The 18,572-nt window shown below is 47.1% G+C and overlaps 1 protein-coding gene across 1 annotated transcript in view; it reads left to right on the top strand.

Moving 5' to 3' along the window:
- The window catches only part of LOC119397332 (solute carrier family 22 member 13-like), a 32,358-nt gene that overhangs the window by 3,440 nt on the left and 10,346 nt on the right, over positions 1-18,572 (top strand). The window contains exons 2-6 of the mRNA XM_049416533.1: positions 1,398-1,566; positions 4,521-4,671; positions 12,679-12,770; positions 13,930-14,138; positions 17,949-18,130. Coding sequence (XP_049272490.1) covers positions 1,398-1,566; positions 4,521-4,671; positions 12,679-12,770; positions 13,930-14,138; positions 17,949-18,130 — 803 coding nt within the window. The remainder of the gene's footprint in view (positions 1-1,397; positions 1,567-4,520; positions 4,672-12,678; positions 12,771-13,929; positions 14,139-17,948; positions 18,131-18,572) is intronic.

The following is an 18,572-nucleotide window of genomic DNA, read 5'->3' as shown; positions in this document are numbered from 1 at the left end:
ATGGCCGGATAGGAGAGGCATAGGTTACCCCATTACTGGGGAGGTACACCTCGCCGTTTCTCTCTTCAAATGATGACGCGTTAAATGAGTGCGTATCGAGTACCAGTGTTTATGTGCTTGTTGATGCCATCTTTATGCGGGATACATTATATGCTGTGTCCAGCTTTATGTTAACTACTTCAGTTAGCAAAAAGGTTTAATCATCATCACGGACGTTAGTCGTCGAGACAGAAATACGCCACCAGGCGTCAACATCGGTGCATCCACGTTAAACGGGGCTATAGCAGCCGAACGCCAATAGTCATTGCGCAAGCTCTCATATATCAATCCACAATAAAGAATCAAGTACGTCTGTGAAGACATGTCTCACTTTCGTGTTATACCTATTCTTAGGATTGAGTAATAAACCATGTCTTAGAGCGCAGCTCTTAGGCGCCCGTTCCTGCGTTCAGCGGCGTCACCGTCTTCGGCGTAACCGATAGTGCGAATGAGGGCGAAAGAGAACGAATGCGGAGCGCAGCGAGCCGCTGTGTTAGCATTTGCATTGCCCCGTGCCTGCTCGCGCTTCTTGTGCCTCTCGCGCCTGAGCACAAGAAAGTGAATTGATCTGCGTGGCTTGGGAGAAGAAAACATGCGTTGGTGGAAGGGATACACTCCGTGTGGAACGCTCTAGCGGACTCTTAGACTTTACATGCAGTTTTCCGGGCACAAGTTCGCCCATAATAAACCCGTTTTAGGTCGAAGCTCTTAGGCGCCCCTTCCTGCGTTGAGCGGCGTCGGCGTTGTCGTAACCGGCAGAGCAAACCAGGACGAGAGCGAGCGAACGCGGCGGGCAGAGGAGGATGAAAGACGAAGAGAGTGAGGAGAGCACGAGGAGGAGGGAAATACAGTGGCGAGACGACAGGTTTCACGGCGGTCACCCGCGGCGCCACAGTAGTGCGAGCCGTCATGCTGTCGCCGATGACGTCATCACAAGGAATGCGGCGAAGGCGTCCACCGACACCATACATGGAAATAAAGCGCTACATGAACGAAGGCCTGTCTGCGGAGGATGTTGTGGAACGCACCCACGCGCTGCCTTCCGCGGTCTTCCGGTTAGCGAGGCAGTTGTGCCTCAATTTATCGCAAACTCGAAACACCTAAACAGCTGCGCTCAGATTTCGCATTAGGCAGCATCTTAATCGTCTGATTTTTTTTTACTGTTTATCTTGGGCAGCGCCCCTTTAACACCGGAATCTGTCTTTTGTCTCTTCTGCCACAAAATGTCGTTTACGAATCTCATTCGGCAGCGTTCAGTTGCGTGGAGCGAAATACGCATGCGTACAAGCCAAATCTTTATATTGAGTCTCGTGCCCAGTTCTCTCACTTTGACAGTATTGCTTTTATCCCTCACGCAGTCTCCGAAGTGGTGACACCGCGCGACCTGGCCGTCTACGTGATGTCCCTTCAGCTGGGCGCCAGCGGTGCGAGCATGGCATTGGGTTGGTTGCACCGGTCCACTGCCGGCTGGAGGCTTGTCACCATCATCGCCATGACACCAGTCTTGCTGCTATTCTTCCAGTTTGGGCAAGTACCGATCAATGGTTTCGCGTGCTCTCGATAAAGCAAAACAGAAATTTATTAACACGATAGCGTTAAAGATCTCTTTCCGCAGAAATTCCGGTGCAGGTGTTGTTGTATGTGAGCGAATGATCAGCGTTGACCGTGAGCGACAATTCGATATACACGCAAACAAACAACGTTTGAGGAGAAATCGAACACATGACTTCTGCGCAGCAAGCAGGTGTTCTACCACGGAGCAACGCCACTACTTGAAACTGCTTTAGAGAAACGCCCTATACGAATGGCATGTAGTGGGAGGAGACTGCTTTACGCATGTAATATTGCGTGGCATGGGCGTACAATCCCACCAGGCGTCAAAACATGCGAATTGCGCAAAGACTGGAGGGTTTAGAGGCCACCCGTTACATGGCATAATCATCATTATCAGCACGTGTTGCCTTGCGGTTTCGTAGTCGGTACTTCAGCAATTCGCAAAAGGCAGCGTTATGGCGTAGTGGGCCCTTCACAACTCTACTTGCACCAGGCATTATGGGATAGTTTGAAACGGCCAGTGTTGCGCGCACAGACATTGATTTCCTTGTGGCACGGCGTCCACCGAGAAGCGAAGCTTGTCTAGCGTTTGAGAAGGCGATGCGAACCAGGCCAGATTACGGTGTCGCGTTGTACTGTTGAAGGCGAAGCTCAAGAGTCCAGCAAGCTTTTTTTATTTTATTTAGAAATACCGCCAATATCATGTGAGATCAAAGCAGGAAAATGGGGTTACAGCGGGTACAACGACAAGAAAATGAGCTCAATTACAACTGTTCACAAAGTAACATTCAATGTCGGCGTAAACAATGACACATAATATCAGCAAAATATTGCAGCAGGTTGCACAACTTTGAGTAATAAAGGATTGTACAGATAAGGTAAATACAGGTTATACAATATACAAGATATCCAAAAACAAACATAACAGTTAAACAGAGCAAACTAATCGATAAATTAGTTACAATTACAAATACTACTAATAACGGAAAGAATATTACTTTTAAGGGCTCGTTTCTTAGTTAGACACAATATTGAATACAACTAACAGACAATGATGTCAAAGAAAGCATAGGGGATGTTATTCTTTGTAATTAGGATTATATGTCAAGAAAGTAAAGCGGACGAAAAGATAACTTGCCGCCGGCAGGAACCAAACCTGCCACCTTCGAATAACGCGTCCGATGCTCTACCACTGGGCTACGGCGGCGGTCATCCTCCCGTACACTTTATGGAGTATGTATGTGCATTGAAACCTAGGAGTGTTAGTCAGCGCCAGTCGTAGCCATGGTGGCGAGTGTGGAACACTCTTTTTCTGCCTGTTGGCGTCACGTCACTTGTCTAGCGAATTAGTGCTAGCAGTTGATGAGTCAAGTTCACTCCAGTCTCTTGTTGCTGTAGGAAAGTAAGAGTTTAAAAACCCTTGCGAGTTAGATTGGTATGTGTATTCGGTGAGTGTTAATGAGTGTTTGTTACGTGTATGTCTTGCTGTGGTTTCCGAAATTATATGTAGTTGTATCAGCGTTGAGATAGTTGTGCTTGTTATTTACTGGATCGCTGGCACATCCTGTACATTTGTTTGTTAACCGCATGATATTCATGATTGCATGACGTCAAGGTTGCCGTCTAAGAATGCATACAAACCGTTGTGCGCATGCGCTACCGTATATGACTCCTTGCTCGCACAGCTGCTCGCGCAATTTGCCTCCCAAATGTTATTCGCACCGTTGGTGTTGCCATTCATTTTAGAAGACAATTCATTCACAATTACCACAGTAAAGTTTCGTACATCACAAATATTTGCGTTATTATTACTTCCCCAATCGCTGCTTTCACTACACAATTTCAGTATTAAGGGCCAGCTTAAAAACACAGACAACAGCTCAATATACAAATTGAAATAACCCCAATAATAAAAAGATTGTCAGTTGTATTTGCGACAATGAATTCTGTTTTTCTCATCAAACGCAGATCTATAATTTCATTTCTTCACTAAATTCTCGAAAAATGACTTTCGGCGCCCCACGCCACAAAAAAAAGTGAACATGCTTATGATCCCCATCACGTGACCTTTTACCGGTGTACGCTGCTACTTCTCTCTACATTAGTGTCTAAATACAGTTTACCTTTTTATCATGACCTTTTATATCACTTAAAATGCGCACATACACCTTCGTTTGTACTGAGCAGAACAGTGGCGCCGCGTTCGCTTGAAGTATGATCCGATGCTCATGAGCGACAGCACGAAAGTTAATAGCTGATGGCCTGCCGACGAGTTGGAGAAGTATGCGGAGCTCCTGGCCAACACACTTGGCTCGCGAGATGGTACTGGGACTTCACGTGACGACGAGTGTTCGGAAAAGTTATTGTACCAGCTTTTTATATCCAGAAACAGTTTAAAAAGTCAAAATGAAGGTGGTTATCTACAGTTGAACTCACTCCTGTGAAAGCAGAACGTTGAGCGTAATGAAAACTTTGCGACGAGGGCTATCGGCATCGCTTCTCATCGTTGCTGGAGGAGGTGCTTTTACTTTTTGAGCAGCTTACTAGATCGAAGAATTCTTGTTGCAAAATATCCACGCGCTTTTGGACTCAAACGCTGCAGGGTTAACCACTACCAAGGGGGAACTTTTCGTTGGGTTCAGAAACATTGGTTGTCAGTCCGTTTAAACGAAAATCAATTTATTATTCTGTCATAATGTAGGCACTATCAGTGATAACCGTCAGATTAAATGGCCAGAACTGCAAGCTTCGATATTTCTGTGAAATTTGAGCTAGAACAGTACAGCAGCAAGTGCAAGCTTCGATACTTCTGTGAAATTTGAGCAAGAACAGTACAGCAGCAAGTTCAAATTGATTTTCGTGTAGCCGGTATGAAACCAGGGGGTTTGAAGCTGCAGTGTTTTCTTTCTGTACCCCCGCCCTTACAGTTCCACGACTGAGTCTCCACGCTGGCTGGTGCGTGCGCATGAGTACAGCCGTGCCCAGCGGATATTGCTCGGTGCTGCCCGCAAGAATGGAATTGAACCCATCCGGGCCTTGAACATGTGGACAAAGGCACGCGGAAGACTGGAGAGTTTGGTAAGCACACCACAGATCTACGCATTGAAAGTCTGGCCACGCTTTGGCGATGCATCCAGTCAGTGCCAAATGTTGATGAATTGAGGAATGCGAGAGCATCAGGGCGGGTGTGAAAACAAAGCAAGCGAGCAGTTTTCACTTTTACTAACTGGTGAAGGCTGAGACAGAGGCTAGTCGAGCTAGTTTTGTGATGTCACTATAGAATCAATCTTGCGTCTTTTACTATATAGAACAGGGGTCTCAAACATGCGGCCTGCGAACCTTTCGCTAGCTTCGCGGCCCGCGCATGACTGTCTTCGTCCCATAGTTGTTTCTTTTATTTTCTTTATAAGTATGTCCATGAGCTACACAGATATGACTGGTCTCAAGCCAACCCACATGGTCACCATGTGTTGAAACATAACCGTGGAACAAAGACTGTTGGACCTCTAAGCCTTCCAACTGCGACGCGGTTAACATCGAGCCAAAAACACGTCTTGCAAGATGAACCGCTTTAATGGAACTAGAAAAAAAAGAAAAGAAGAGGGCGAGCCAGCGCTGCCACGTGAGCACGCGTCAGCTCGTGAGGAGCATCCATAATGATGATGTTTGGTCATCTTTAGACGAATGACGAAGAAAAGGAAGTCACAACAGTCTCCCGCGCCGACAGATGACGTTAGTTGGCTTCCAACGGGTAAAGTAGCTGTACGGGCCGCTTCACAACAGAGCCGTCGGGCAAGCATAAAGAGCAGGTCCTGACAATGCTGTCTCGTCCGCTGATCAGTTCTTCTATGCGGGCCAAACTCCACAGTTGCCTTGGAAGCTGTTTATCCCCGAGTAGAACTACGTTGCCTTTCTTCAAAGAGTCATTTCTTTTGGCTTGGTTGGATGTAAAGTTCCTGAGTTCATTAAGGTACTCTTTATACCAACGAGACCAAAATGCTTGCAAATCATCTTCTCGCTTGCTCCAAAGTTTCTTCAGAGCATCGTTGGTAGACTCGGTGTTGATTTTCAGTTCGTAATGTGGTAGCGTTGTCAGTCTCCTTCCAACGAGAAAATCTGCTGCAGATAGGGGGTACGGTTCATCCACGTCGTTGAACACGTAAGTCAAAGGTCGAGAATTCACCACGGCCTCCACTTCTGTCAGTAGAGTAACTAGCTCTGTCCGACTGACAAGCCGTCGCCCAAGCATCTTCTTCAAGCAGGTTTTTACAGAACGAACGAGTCTCTCGTAGAACCCGCCCCACCAAGGAGCGCTCGGGCAAATGAATTTCCATTGGATCTTCGAGGAGGAAAAGAAGGCGAGTACGTCGGGGTGTCTTATCGTTCGCCAAAGCTTCTGTAGGTCCTTGGACGCTTTGACGAATGTTCGTGCGTTGTCGCTGTAGATAGTGTGACAGAGGCCCCGCCGTGATACGAATCTCCGCAGGGCGCAAAGAAAATTCACTGTGGTCAAGTCTTCAACCAGTTCCAAGTGAACAGCTCTTGTCACCGCGCACGTAAAAAGAGCGATGTAGGAGCGCTCGTGGGGATGCCCTTTGATGTATAGTGGCCCCGCAAAGTCAACTCCACTCACGAGGAACGGAGGGGCTTGAGTAGCACGATCCTGAGGCATACAAGGTGAAGATTGCTCAACAGGTTTACTCTGTAGGCGTTGGCAGATGACACACCGTCTTATCGTTTTCTTAACAGACTGTCGTGCTTGAAGAATCCAAAATCGTTCTCGAACTTGAGTCAGAGTGTCTCAAACTCCCCCGTGGAAGACCTTTGCGTGAGCATGATTGATTATCAGCTTACTGAGGTGTGAGTCTTTTGGTAGGAGGATGGGATGGCGAGAACTGTACGAGTCGTCAGCCCTGGGAGCTTTTCCTTGTATCCGAAGAAGCCCGTTTTCGTCTATGAACAGTCTAAAATGTCCAAGTGGACTTTGTAAAGGGAGCGGTTTCTTGCTCGCGACACAGTCTGCTTCTTTACCAAAGTGAGATCTCTGTTCCTCTCGAAGCAAATAGCACTCCGCTTGCTGAATTTCCTCAGCAGACAGCTCCCCAGACCTATCATTTTCCTTCTTCAACCTTTTGGCATAACGGAAGACCCATGCCGTTACTCTTAAAAGTTTGGTGAGGCTGCTGAATCGTTCAATTTCAATCAGCGATGGCAGCAATGGTCTCGTATTAACAGCATGGGTGCTGACCTTTAGTTCTGTCTCAGCTGCCTCGAGCTTTCCGTTTTCGATGTCAATCCTTCCCCCGTACACGGGCCAGCACGTATCAGACATTGCAAGCCATCTAGGTCCAAACCACCACAACTGCGACTGGCTCAGTTTGAGTGCAGACAAGCCTCGAGTGAGCAAATCGGCGGGGTTTTCTTTTCCAGGACAAAATCGCCATCTGGTATACTCAGTCAAAGTTCTGATTTCTTGCGTCCGGTTCCGCACAACTCCTTCCAGGTAACGGGATCCTTGTTAATCCAGCAAAGTGTAATCTGGGAATCGGACCAAAAAGTTGCTTCACCAATACCAAGGTCGCAATTCTTCTCGATGTAGGCGTACATTCGCGCTGCAAGCAATGCTGCCATCAATTCCAGCCTCGCTAGAGCGACCGTCTTTAACGGCGCAACTCTGGTCTTTGCCATCAGTAGCATAGTCCGGACGGTGCCACTGTAGTCGACCGTACGAAGGTAGGCTGCAGCCCCGTATGCCGACTCGCTTGCATCAGAAAGATGTGGAGTGCTGCCTTTTGGTACGGGCCTTCTCCGCCGGCTGCTAGGAACCTTGGAATACTGAGGTCACTAAGCATGGTTACCTCCTTGCTCCATTTTAGCCAGACAGCAAACAATTTGGGTGGCAATGTCTCATCCCAGTCGAGGTTTTCCTTCCATAGATCTTGTAAGAAGATTTTCGCCCGTACTAAGAAAGGTGAAAGAAACCCCAAAGGATCGTAGATCCTTGCAACAGCCTGAAGCACAAAGCGTTTTGTAATCCGATGCTCCTGTATGAACTGGAGGATATCCTGCGGCTTGAACGAAAAGGTATCCGTCTTCTTGTTCCAATGAAGTCCCAGTACTTTCAGAGGTCCAGAAGGTGAGCAAAGAGATTTTTCCTGTGAAGTGATTCCTTGTTCGAAGGCGGCATATACTAGAGGATCGTTGCTGGCCCACTTGCGAATGTTCATGGAAGCTTGCCTGAAGATCTCAATAATTTCTTTGTGCATCTGGATAGCTTCTTCAGCTGTGTCGGCTCCAATCAGAAGATCGTCCATATATATGGAGCTTTGCAATCGTCGAGCTGTCACAGGATAGAGGGTTTCTACGGACCTGAAGTGGTGTTTCAAAGTAGCAGTCAGTAAGAAAGGACTTGAAGTAGCTCCGAAGGGCACTCTAGTCATTCTCCAAACTTCTATTTCCGGCATTGGGCTGTTCACTTGTGGGGAAGTTTTGAACCACAAAAAGCGGAGCGCATCTCTGTCTGGTTCTCTCAGGCCAATCTGTAGGAACGCCTTCTCGACATCGGCATTCATCGCTACCTTGTAGCGTCGGAAACGAAGCAGTAGGGTCACTACGTCAGGATTTAGATTTGGGCCAGCTTCCAGGTTATCATTCAAGGACTTTGAACCAGATTCGTGAGAGGATGCGTCGAATACGATGCGTACCTTCGTAGTAGATCGGTCCTCTCGTATTACAGCTCGATGTGGCATATAATACAGGGGTCCAAGTGGATGCTCTTCTGTTTCCGGTACTCTTTCAGCAGATCCTTCATCGAGGTACAGTCTAATAGTCTCATCGTATCTTTTCAAGAGCTCGCTGTCCTTGTTAAGTTTCTTCATCAAACTATGCAGACGTTTGGTTGCAACTGCATAGTTCTCTGCCAGGTCAACCCTTTCCTTCCACGGTAGCGCGACTTCGTACCGATTGTCTTTCTTCTTGATGTTGTTCTCGAATTTTTCCAGCACTGAATCGGCGACCTTCGTTTCTTCGTGTTCGGCCTTGATCCCGATACTTTCAAGATCCCAAAATCGAGTCAGAAGTTTCGAGATGTCTTGCTCTGTCACCGTGGCTCGAAGGACTACGACACTGGTACTCTGTATTACTTTGGTTGTAGCAGACAACGGCCCGTGAACAGTCCAGCCCAGTCTTGTCTCGACAGCTTTCAGCTTTTCGTGCACAGGCTTCACGGTACCAGTTACTAGATCCCAATAATAGTCTGAACCAATTAGGACCGCAATCTGTTTGTCTTCAACTCCTTGCAGAGAGAGAGCTTGCGTATCCAATTGCATCTTGTTCATTTCTCTCAAAACGTTTTCTTCTGGTACCGGAATGCATTCACTGCATATTGTGTCCACCACCAGCGCATCGATTGAAATCGGAATTTCCTCTTTCGCAGGGAGAATCGATACTCGCACCCTCTGCATGGTTTTCCGCGCGTTTTCACCACCGAACACGCCTACGGTCAACTTCTCCTCTTCTATTACTTCGCAGCCAAGTCTTTGGGAAGCTTTCGCCGTAATGAAGCTCCGCTGACTTCCGCCATCGAAAAGGACTCGGTAGCGACCAGATGTTTTGGTTCCTGATATGGTGGCCGTCAGAGTCTGCAGCATTACGACTGAGCTTGGCTGCTTGGAGATTAGATTGACCGATGCAGATAGCACCTTCTCCTTGTCGCTTCTGATCTCTTCCGATGCGCAAACGGATGTTGCGTGCCTTCTCGCACACTTTCCACATTTCAGCCGGCTTCTGCAATCTTTCGCCAAATGGCCCTGCTTTATACAACGGAAGCATCTTCCGGCTTTGGTAAGCATCTCCTTTTTGAGCGAGAGGCTGATCTCCTTTGTATCACAAATTTCAGCAGAATGTTTTTCGGAACGGCAAAACAGGCACTTCTGCGGACTACTAGCTGAGCTGTGTAGAGCGGCTGTCGTGGAAACGTCTCGTGGATGGCTGGGCTTTAATCCTCCTTTCTCTGGTGTGCGACGACTTCTGTGTATCTCTTGTTCAGCCACAGCTTCCCGACAAGTCAGTTGAAGGTCGAAGAATTCCAAAAGCTTTTGAAGCTCGTTATCTTCTGCATTCGAAGAAGCTGCAGCTGATGATGATGCCTTGCGCGCCTCGTGAAACCGAAGTACCATGTCAGTCGGGAGAACTCTAAACAGGATTTCTCGCAGCATGGTGCAATAAGTTGCCGAGTTCGTGCCAAGCGCCTTGAGGCTTCGAATATGAACCTGTACTTTGTCGTACAGTTTCCTCAGCTGATGGACGTCTGCTGATGATGACACTGGTTTGAGGTCCAGCAAACCTTGTAGATGATCTTGAACGATGATCTGTTCATCTCCAAAACGCTTCTTTAAAATTTCAATGGCGTCTGCATAGCACTCTTCCGTAGCTTGCAATACCGATATAGCTGAGGCGGCTGCTCCGGTCACCAGACTGCTCAAGTAGTTGAACTTGTCAGCTGTGCTCAGCTCGCTGTTGTCGTGAACTGCTGATGTAAACTGGGTCCAAAATCGCGGCCACTGTCTGCGGTTCCCGTCAAATTTTAGGAGTTCTAGCTGCGGAAGCTTGCTCTTGCCGGAAGGTAACGGGTGAATAACGTTAGTAGGGCCTGGGGTTGAAGGCGACAGACATTCATTCAGTTTGACGCGTAGGTTCGCTGTCAGGGTAACAACCTTGTCACGGTATTTTCCAGCGTCTAACGTCTCGCTGTCTAACAGGTCGTCTGGCGTCTCTTCAAAAATCGCCTCATCAACTTTCTCTATCTGTCCGTAAAAGGAGCTGATTCGATCGAGGAGTACACTTACAGTAGCTTTCGTGACCTCTCGATTCTCTCGCAAGTTGCCTTCCGCCTCGGCCAACAGGACATCGAGTTGAGACCGCAGGCTGTTGCGTCGTCTAAGCTGTCGTTCCATTCTGTCGCACGCAGTCGGGGAATCTCGCTGAGGTCGCAAGCGCCGCGTCTTCTTAGCTGTCGCGGCTCCGTGCGTCGATGATGTCAGCGGTGTCTAAAGGTCCCGGGTTTTCGGCACCATGTGTTGGACCTCTAAGCCTTCCAACTGCGGCGCGGTTAACATCGAGCCAAAAACACGTCTTGCAAGATGAACCGCTTTAATGGAACTAGAAAAAAAAGAAAAGAAGAGGGCGAGCCAGCGCTGCCACGTGAGCACGCGTTAGCTCGTGAGGAGCATCCATAATGATGATGTTTGGTCATCTTTAGACGAATGACGAAGAAAAGGAAGTCACAACAAAGACTGTACATTACAGAACCGGCGTCCGGATTTCAGTCAATCTGCGCACTGGTATCGATGTTTAACAAATCCTGACGCCAATTTATTTTCAGAAATGACCCATATAGGAGATATGGGAAAGTTTACTCTTTTTTTTTTTTTTTTTACAAATGGTAACGTTAGCTGCCATCTTCAAGCGCCCCCTTACTTCAATCTTCTTCACTGCCCCGGCAATTTCGGAACTCAATTTAGTGACCACGCGGCCCACTGGCTGAAGTGAGTTTGAGACCCCTGATATAGAATGTAAGTCGTTTATCAGCAAAAATAAAACTAAAACACGCAAAAAATTGTGAGGTCCCACATTTAAACATATATACGAGAGCTTTTTCCTTTATGTCTGATCGGTTACAAAAAAGAAAAAAAAACGCACAGCATGAATCCGAAGACGCTGCGCGCACATGTGTTGCACGATGTCTTTACAGTATGGTCGCGCTGATGGCGTGTGGTCGCACTTATCATTTCAGAGCACGCATACATCCCTCTGAACAGTAGAGTGCCCCGCTAAGGGGTTATGGCCAGCGTAGAAAATTGGATAAAGTGCAGACGACTGCATTTAATTACGAGGTTATAGGAATGTTGGTATACCACGCTACGCCGAATTTTTCAGTTGGAGCGGTGACTATGGTAAGACGTAGCTGGAAAGTGCACCTAATTATTCAAAGTAAAAGTTTTAATTTTCAATGTGATTTTCATTTGCTACCGATCGGACGCTGAACTAAAAATAGGCCTCGTGCATACTGATCGTTTTTTCTGTGTGTGTGTCTCTTGTTTCTACGAGTGCCCTGTTTTAACTAATCTATACGTTACAACAATTCGATCAGAATTTGTTGGGCAAAAATGCCCACAATATTATAAAGGCGAAGTGATCAATACCTGGTGGCTGTTAGGACGCACTTTGCGCGGCCATGAAAAAAAAAACGACCGCAAAGCGCAGATTGCTACCAGCGCCTACAGCCAAAAGTCAACGTGAGCGGAAGTGTCGGCCTCACGCGCCGATTATGTGTCTGTCATTTATGTTCGTCATATACATTATTTCAATTCCTTACCAATTTTGGCGTATACAATGGTAACGAAAATTTCACGATAGCATCGTAGACGGCAAGCAAGCTAGCTAGATAGCTAGCTAATATAATGGATATTATTCTTGAGGTTTACGTTGAGGCACGCCGTAGTGGTGGGCTCCGTAAATTACGACCTCCTGAAGTTCTTTAACGTGCACCGAAATTTAAGTAGATGGACTTCAAGCATTCTCGCCTCCATCGAAAATACGACCGCTGCGGCCGAGATAGATAGATAGATAGATAGATAGATAGATAGATAGATAGATAGATAGATAGATAGATAGATAGATAGATAGATAGATAGATAGATAGATAGATAGATAGATAGATAGATAGATAGATAGATAGATAGATAGATAGATAGATAGATAGATAGATAGATAGATAGATAGATAGATAGATAGATAGATAGATAGATAGATAGATAGATAGATAGATAGATAGATAGATAGATAGATAGATAGATAGATAGATAGATAGATAGATAGATACTACGTTGGCTGAGGAGAAACGTTTTTCCACTGGCAATTGGTGAAAGAAGGCGCGACGTGTAAAGTTTGCGCAAAGGAAAATGTCGCTGCTCTCATTGAGCAACGTAACCGGGCCGTCGCTCTTTCCTCACTCGCTGCCTTTCTTTGGAGTGTACGACAACGTGCTGCCCAATGTTTTTGAACTTCACACTCCGTATGTTGCAGGACGTGACCTCACCTAAACTGCAAGCGCGCCCGATGTTCTGGCTTCTCTGGGCTACCTGGCGATGGACCACCGTAATCCTGTTAACTACCTGGTAATAATCGTGAACTCTGATTTGAATTCACTAATGAACTCAATATTGCATGATTGATATGCCCAGAGCCTAAAACGCAAACGTTCACTAGAGAACTTAAATTCCTCTGCAGCACCAGTTATACACTAAGGCACACTTTGTATGCTCTAGCTTTGACAAACCTATCAGCCGTCATCCTTTACACAAGACCAGAAACTAATGTGGGAAGTTAAGAATTCGAAGTTCTTGATAAATGGGACATTAAATGAAGTAGTCATTCCCATACTGACGACTAGACATCATTTCGGGTGCCTCGTAACTTCTGCGCATGTGCTTCCGCTACCATCACTTGGTTCTCTGAGAGGTCTAAGTGGTTGCAGCTCGGATATGGGAGCCCCGCAACGTTGGTCTAGTGATTATGGCGCTCGACTGCTGACCAGAAGGTCGCGGGATCGAATCCCGTCTGCGGCGGCTGCATTTTCGATGGAAGCGAAAATGTATGAGGCTCATGTACTTAGATTTAGGTGCACGTTAAAGAACCTCAGGCTGTCGAAATTACCGGAGCCCTCCACTACAGCGTCCCTCATAATCATATCGTGGTTTTGGGACGTTAAACACCCGTTATTAATATTATATTAGGCTATGGCGTAAAACTGGAGAATACAGTGCGCCAACAAAATTATTGGCGAAAAAATATAAACGGTGCGCACGATGTTCAGCTAAGCAAAGTCGTCATCCTAGTTTCGCTGTTACTCTCCCCGTGGAAAGGAAAAATTGACAACCGCCTGTTTGCAGCACAATGCTACGAGGAAATCCACACGGAATTGCCAGAAAGCAAACCTCTGAGCTGAAGACTGATTCATGCACCCGGGACCAATGTTATTCCGGTGTGGTGCCTTTCCTGTGCAACATAGCGCACTTTCCTTTCGTAAAAGGTAGCAGAGGCAGCTGCATTATATCCACAAAAAAAAATATTTGAAGTAGTATGAGCATATTGCCTTTTTAGTAGCAGTAAACGGGTCTGATTTAGAATAGAACCAAACATCGCTACAGACAGGACCAAAAGAGAACGACTGACACGGTGCTGACACTGCGCAATTGAATAGGCAGGATGACACTGTTCTCGCGCTGTATTCGCACAGTAACAAGTAGGATGACCGCACTGTTGCTATCCTGACAGGTTTACGATGGGCTACGTGTACTACGCGGTGGTGCTGTCGTACATTCGCATGACCAACATGATATTCAACTTTGACGTGCGCGGCGCCCTGGGACCCCCGACGCTGGTGCTCGCCTACCTCCTCGCAGAGACACTGGGCCGACGCTCGTCGGTTGCCATGGCCCTCGCCACCACCGGAGCCATGGCTGTGCTCACCAGCTACGTCGCGCGTGAGTAGAACCCCGTATTAAAGAAAAATTTGGCAGATCCCACGCGTTGTGGGAATCGGTTTGATGCCAAGCAGTCAGCGAGTACTTCTATGCTGTTTTGTGGCTTTTATCTTAGCGTTACGAGGCGGATCGACGCGTTTTTGTAAGTGTAGTAGCTGTGTGCACATCGTGGGCTTACCAGGCACGTCGGCAACACTGGCGTTTAAAGGGTAAGTTATGATGCGACGTAACGTCGGCCCTCACGTCAGAGTGCATACGTCAGTATTATGAAAACTAAGTGCTCTTCATGGTGCAGTCATGTGAATATTGCCACACACGCTCCTTTCTTTCTATGTTTTCTGTTACCGGCTCATTGCGCGTGTAGCTCCTGCCTTGCGCAAAGCACGCCATGGTGTCTAGGAAGAGTCCAGATTGTAGTAGATCAGTTTGGTAAGATTGCGCACATGACGCGAATAGTCAAGATTATTCCAAATCTTGCGCGACCACCAGTGATAAGGCTGGAAAGTTCGATGCGTGATTTATAAAAAACGGCGCATCCCAGTGATGTGCAGTTTATCGACGGCCGACGCTCTGTTCGCCGCTATCAGGATACAGTGAATATCCTGTATTCTGTAGTTGTAGCTGTAGTTTGACGTTTCGTTTCCCGGACACAAGTTCGGCCAAATAAAAAATGTCACAGTTTCGCCGCAACGGCGAAGCAATGATTGCGATAGCAATAAATTGTAATGTAACGCGAAGAACGGAGAGCAGCTCGAAATTGCCAGCGCATCGCTCGAGCCCAAAGGACGCACGAAAAGAACGCACACAGGACGAGCGCGATCTAATGCGTCACAGCTTGACACTTGAAGCGCACTGCTCAAACATAAAGCAGGACGCACGAAACGAACGAACAGGTACACACAAGACAAGCGCGAACTAATTGTCACAGTTGTTACTTATTTCTGTTTGAACAGCGCGCTCCTTTCGCAAACGCGGCCGCTGCAGCGAGCGAAGCGAAGCACCCCACCGGCCGTCCCTTCTTTCCTTGAGATAAGCGCACGAAAGCGACGACGCCCTGTAGAGCGAACAGCAACGGCGTTCGCAGGGGCGGGGCGACGATCCTTAAAGCGCGCCACACGCGCGCACGTCGTGCCATCTATGTGGCCACTAAGAAAGCATGCTGAATTACATGGTGTATATAAATAGCTCGCCGTTAGCAGGCTGAGAGACGGTGCTGTCGTGGCCTAACGTCTAACGCGGCGGGCTGCAAAGCGAGAGGTCGCCCGTTCTATTCCGCGCGTCGAAAAGAATTTCTTAATTATTTTTCTTTGTGGCATTTCTATATATATACATACATATACGGTGAATGACGGCGACGGGGACGGATATTTTCCAGCCGAGACTGTCCATATAATTGCTATCGCAATAAAAGTCACAGTTTCACCGCAAGGGCGAAGCAATGAATGCGATAGCAAGAAACTAATGCTATACGAAGTGAGGCTCTGCAATGGATACTCTCAGTTTGAACAGCGCTCCTGTTGCAAAGGCGGCCGAAGCAGCGAAGGAAACTAGCGTGCTTTAAGTGTCGAGCATTGACACTTGATAGTTCGCGCTCATCTTCTGCTTGTTCGTTTAGCGGCGTCCCTTGAGCTCCAGTGACTTTCGTACGCTCCGTAACATGAGCGCGGACATCACGGTGAAAGCTAGAAACATCCCTCTTCCCCTCACCACGAGAAAACCGCGCGAGGAGACAGCGGAAGGGCAAGGTTCTCCTTGCGCAAATATAAGAAGAACCGAGCGAGCGAGCTCGCCGACGACTTTTAAATCCGCCCGTCGCGCTCCTCGCGCCATCTCGCTGGTAATGAAAAAACGCTTATAAGCGGCTGCCGTCTCCGAGTCCTGCCAGTGGTAAAAGGTGTGTATATAACGCTCGCCGTTGGCGACCTGAAGGATCTGCGCTTTCTGGCGTAGTGGTTAGCGCCACGCGCTGCGGAACGAGAGGTCGCGGGTTCAATTCCGCGCTTCGGAAGCATTTTTCTGAATTAGTTTTATTTGGGAATTTGATAATATATACATACTTATACATATACGCTGCATGACGGCGGCGACGGCGACGGCAAAATCGAGCCGAGACTGTCCATATAATTGCTATCGCAATAAAAGTTTCATCCTGGACGCGCCGACTGCTACCTTCGTCGACGTCACGACCCCGTGACAATATCATACGTAACTTCCGTTAATATATTCCCCCGGGTTCGATGAATGCTTTAATATAGCTTGCTGAATCATAGGAATAAAATCTAATGTTTATTAGGCTGCTATAAAAAGCGGATCCAACACTATAGAACCACAGGCGTTAATCGCATATGACGCCTGTATCGTAAGAGCACATGAGTAGTGTTTATTGCTTTCTTGTAAAATTAGATAGCCAGCACCAGAACCACAATTGACGTTGCACCGCCATTACGCCTGCATAGGCTGTTTGTCCAAATCATTTTATGGACCTTGCATGGCTCTGTGGTAGAATACCTGATTGCCACGCAAAATGCTAGGGTTCAAAATTCCCGCTCGTATCCTGATTTTCTTTCTTTACATTAATCCAGTCAACGCTGCCGATGTCGGTGTTTCTTAACGTTCTCGCATTTAAAATACCTATGTCTGTTCTGGCCGTTCCCGGGTAGATGAAACTGTCAATCACCTGTGGCGCATACCCGCACACTGCGGCCCGTGGTAAACGGGTATGTGCGACACGTCTCTGGAGCAAAGGGTTTGACTTCATGCGCGACAGGATTTTCACATTTTTCATGTCATGACCAGATAGTCATATTCGTCATTCCTGCCAATTTTGGTTTACACCAACTTAATGAGGCGATCACGAGAGCACCCAGACGTAGGCGGCTAGATAGATAGATAGATAGATAGATAGATAGATAGATAGATAGATAGATAGATAGATAGATAGATAGATAGATAGATAGATAGATAGATAGATAGATAGATAGATAGATAGATAGATAGATAGATAGATAGATAGATAGATAGATAGATAGATAGATAGATAGATAGATAGATAGATAGATAGATAGATAGATAGATAGATAAAAACGCTCCAAGTGCCAAAGAAATGCTTCGCATTAAAAAGCGAGTTCAAGCCACGAACTGAAAAACTCACAGGCTGTCTTATGCCTTCACAGAAGACGAATGGAAGGCGAAAACGCCTTCGATGTATCGCCAGTCGATTTATTGAACATCCCGGTCCGAAAGCTTTCTGCACCTAACGTGGTTTTCTTAGTGCCTAGGATCGGAGGCACTGCAAACTTTCTGCACTTCAGCTAGTTATGCACTGCCTCCGCGATCGGCCCACCTTTCACCACAGGAAAATGTCATGTGATGATGCCACAAATTTTGATGATCTTTAAGGTTATGATGACATCATATGGTGACTTCATCCCATGATGATCATCTTTTGTACAGCTCGTTCACAATATTTTGCATGCCTGACTTCGCGCAGGTTCACTTCGTTGGTTTGTAATGCGTTAGCATTAGAAGAGCTGAAGTAAAGAAAAAGCTTGCAAATTTATTTTAGGTCCACGGTACCTAACAGCCTATAATCTTGAAAAAAGTCTGCTTGTATTCTGTGGCCTATCTTTTGGCTATCAAAGTAACTTATGGTAACTGAGTCTATTTAAACGTAATGCTAATGCATCTTCCTCCCATTTGCCCCTATATTGCTACTGATTGATTCCCCGCTTCAACGAGCTCATGCAGGCTCTGCTGTAACAGAAACGACTTTTACAGATGAAGCTGTCTGACGAGATGTTAACGCTGCAGACTTTGAAGATCTGATGACTGTCCTGGCTCTGGTGTGTCTCTCTGGGATCAACGTGGCTTCGGCGCAGCTGCCACTGCTCACCGTCGAGCAGTACCCCTCTGCGTTGCGGGCGCCCAGCTTCTGCTCAGCCATGCTTGCTGGCCAGCTCGGCGCGCTCGTCGCACCTTTCGTGCGCAAGCAGGTGAATTACTCTGCAACCTTCTGCGCTGAGGTTTAATAGCAGTGCACCTTAATCGTATGCAGTGCCGGCTCTGCGCCAGATTCTGCGGTAATACCAAAAGGGAAACGGCACTACACCGCTAACTTGCCTTATACCTAATTGGAGCGTTTGGCCAGCCTGAAGAGTTTATTTGTCTGCTGAAAAAACAAAGGACGCGCTCTCCCTTACGCTCTCGTCTAAGACGGCTCGGAAGCGAAACCATGTTCTTTTTCTTCTCGGTCGATGCACCTTCAGCAGCACATTCTTTCAGGCATCTATCTCCACAGACATAAAACAGGTGGTCCCGGCTAGATACTTCCTCTGCCTTGACCACAAGATTTGTGATTTCACGCCAGCGAGTTCTCTTTCACTTCTCTGCAGTCATATAGTAACGCAGTGCGACCTACAGCGTTGTGAACTTGCA

Source organism: Rhipicephalus sanguineus, chromosome 6, assembly GCF_013339695.2.
Source record: "Rhipicephalus sanguineus isolate Rsan-2018 chromosome 6, BIME_Rsan_1.4, whole genome shotgun sequence".
In the NCBI taxonomy this organism is placed as follows: domain Eukaryota; kingdom Metazoa; phylum Arthropoda; class Arachnida; order Ixodida; family Ixodidae; genus Rhipicephalus; species Rhipicephalus sanguineus.
The sequence above is the reverse complement of the archived record's forward strand: the minus strand, read 5'-3'. Positions and strand labels throughout refer to the sequence as shown.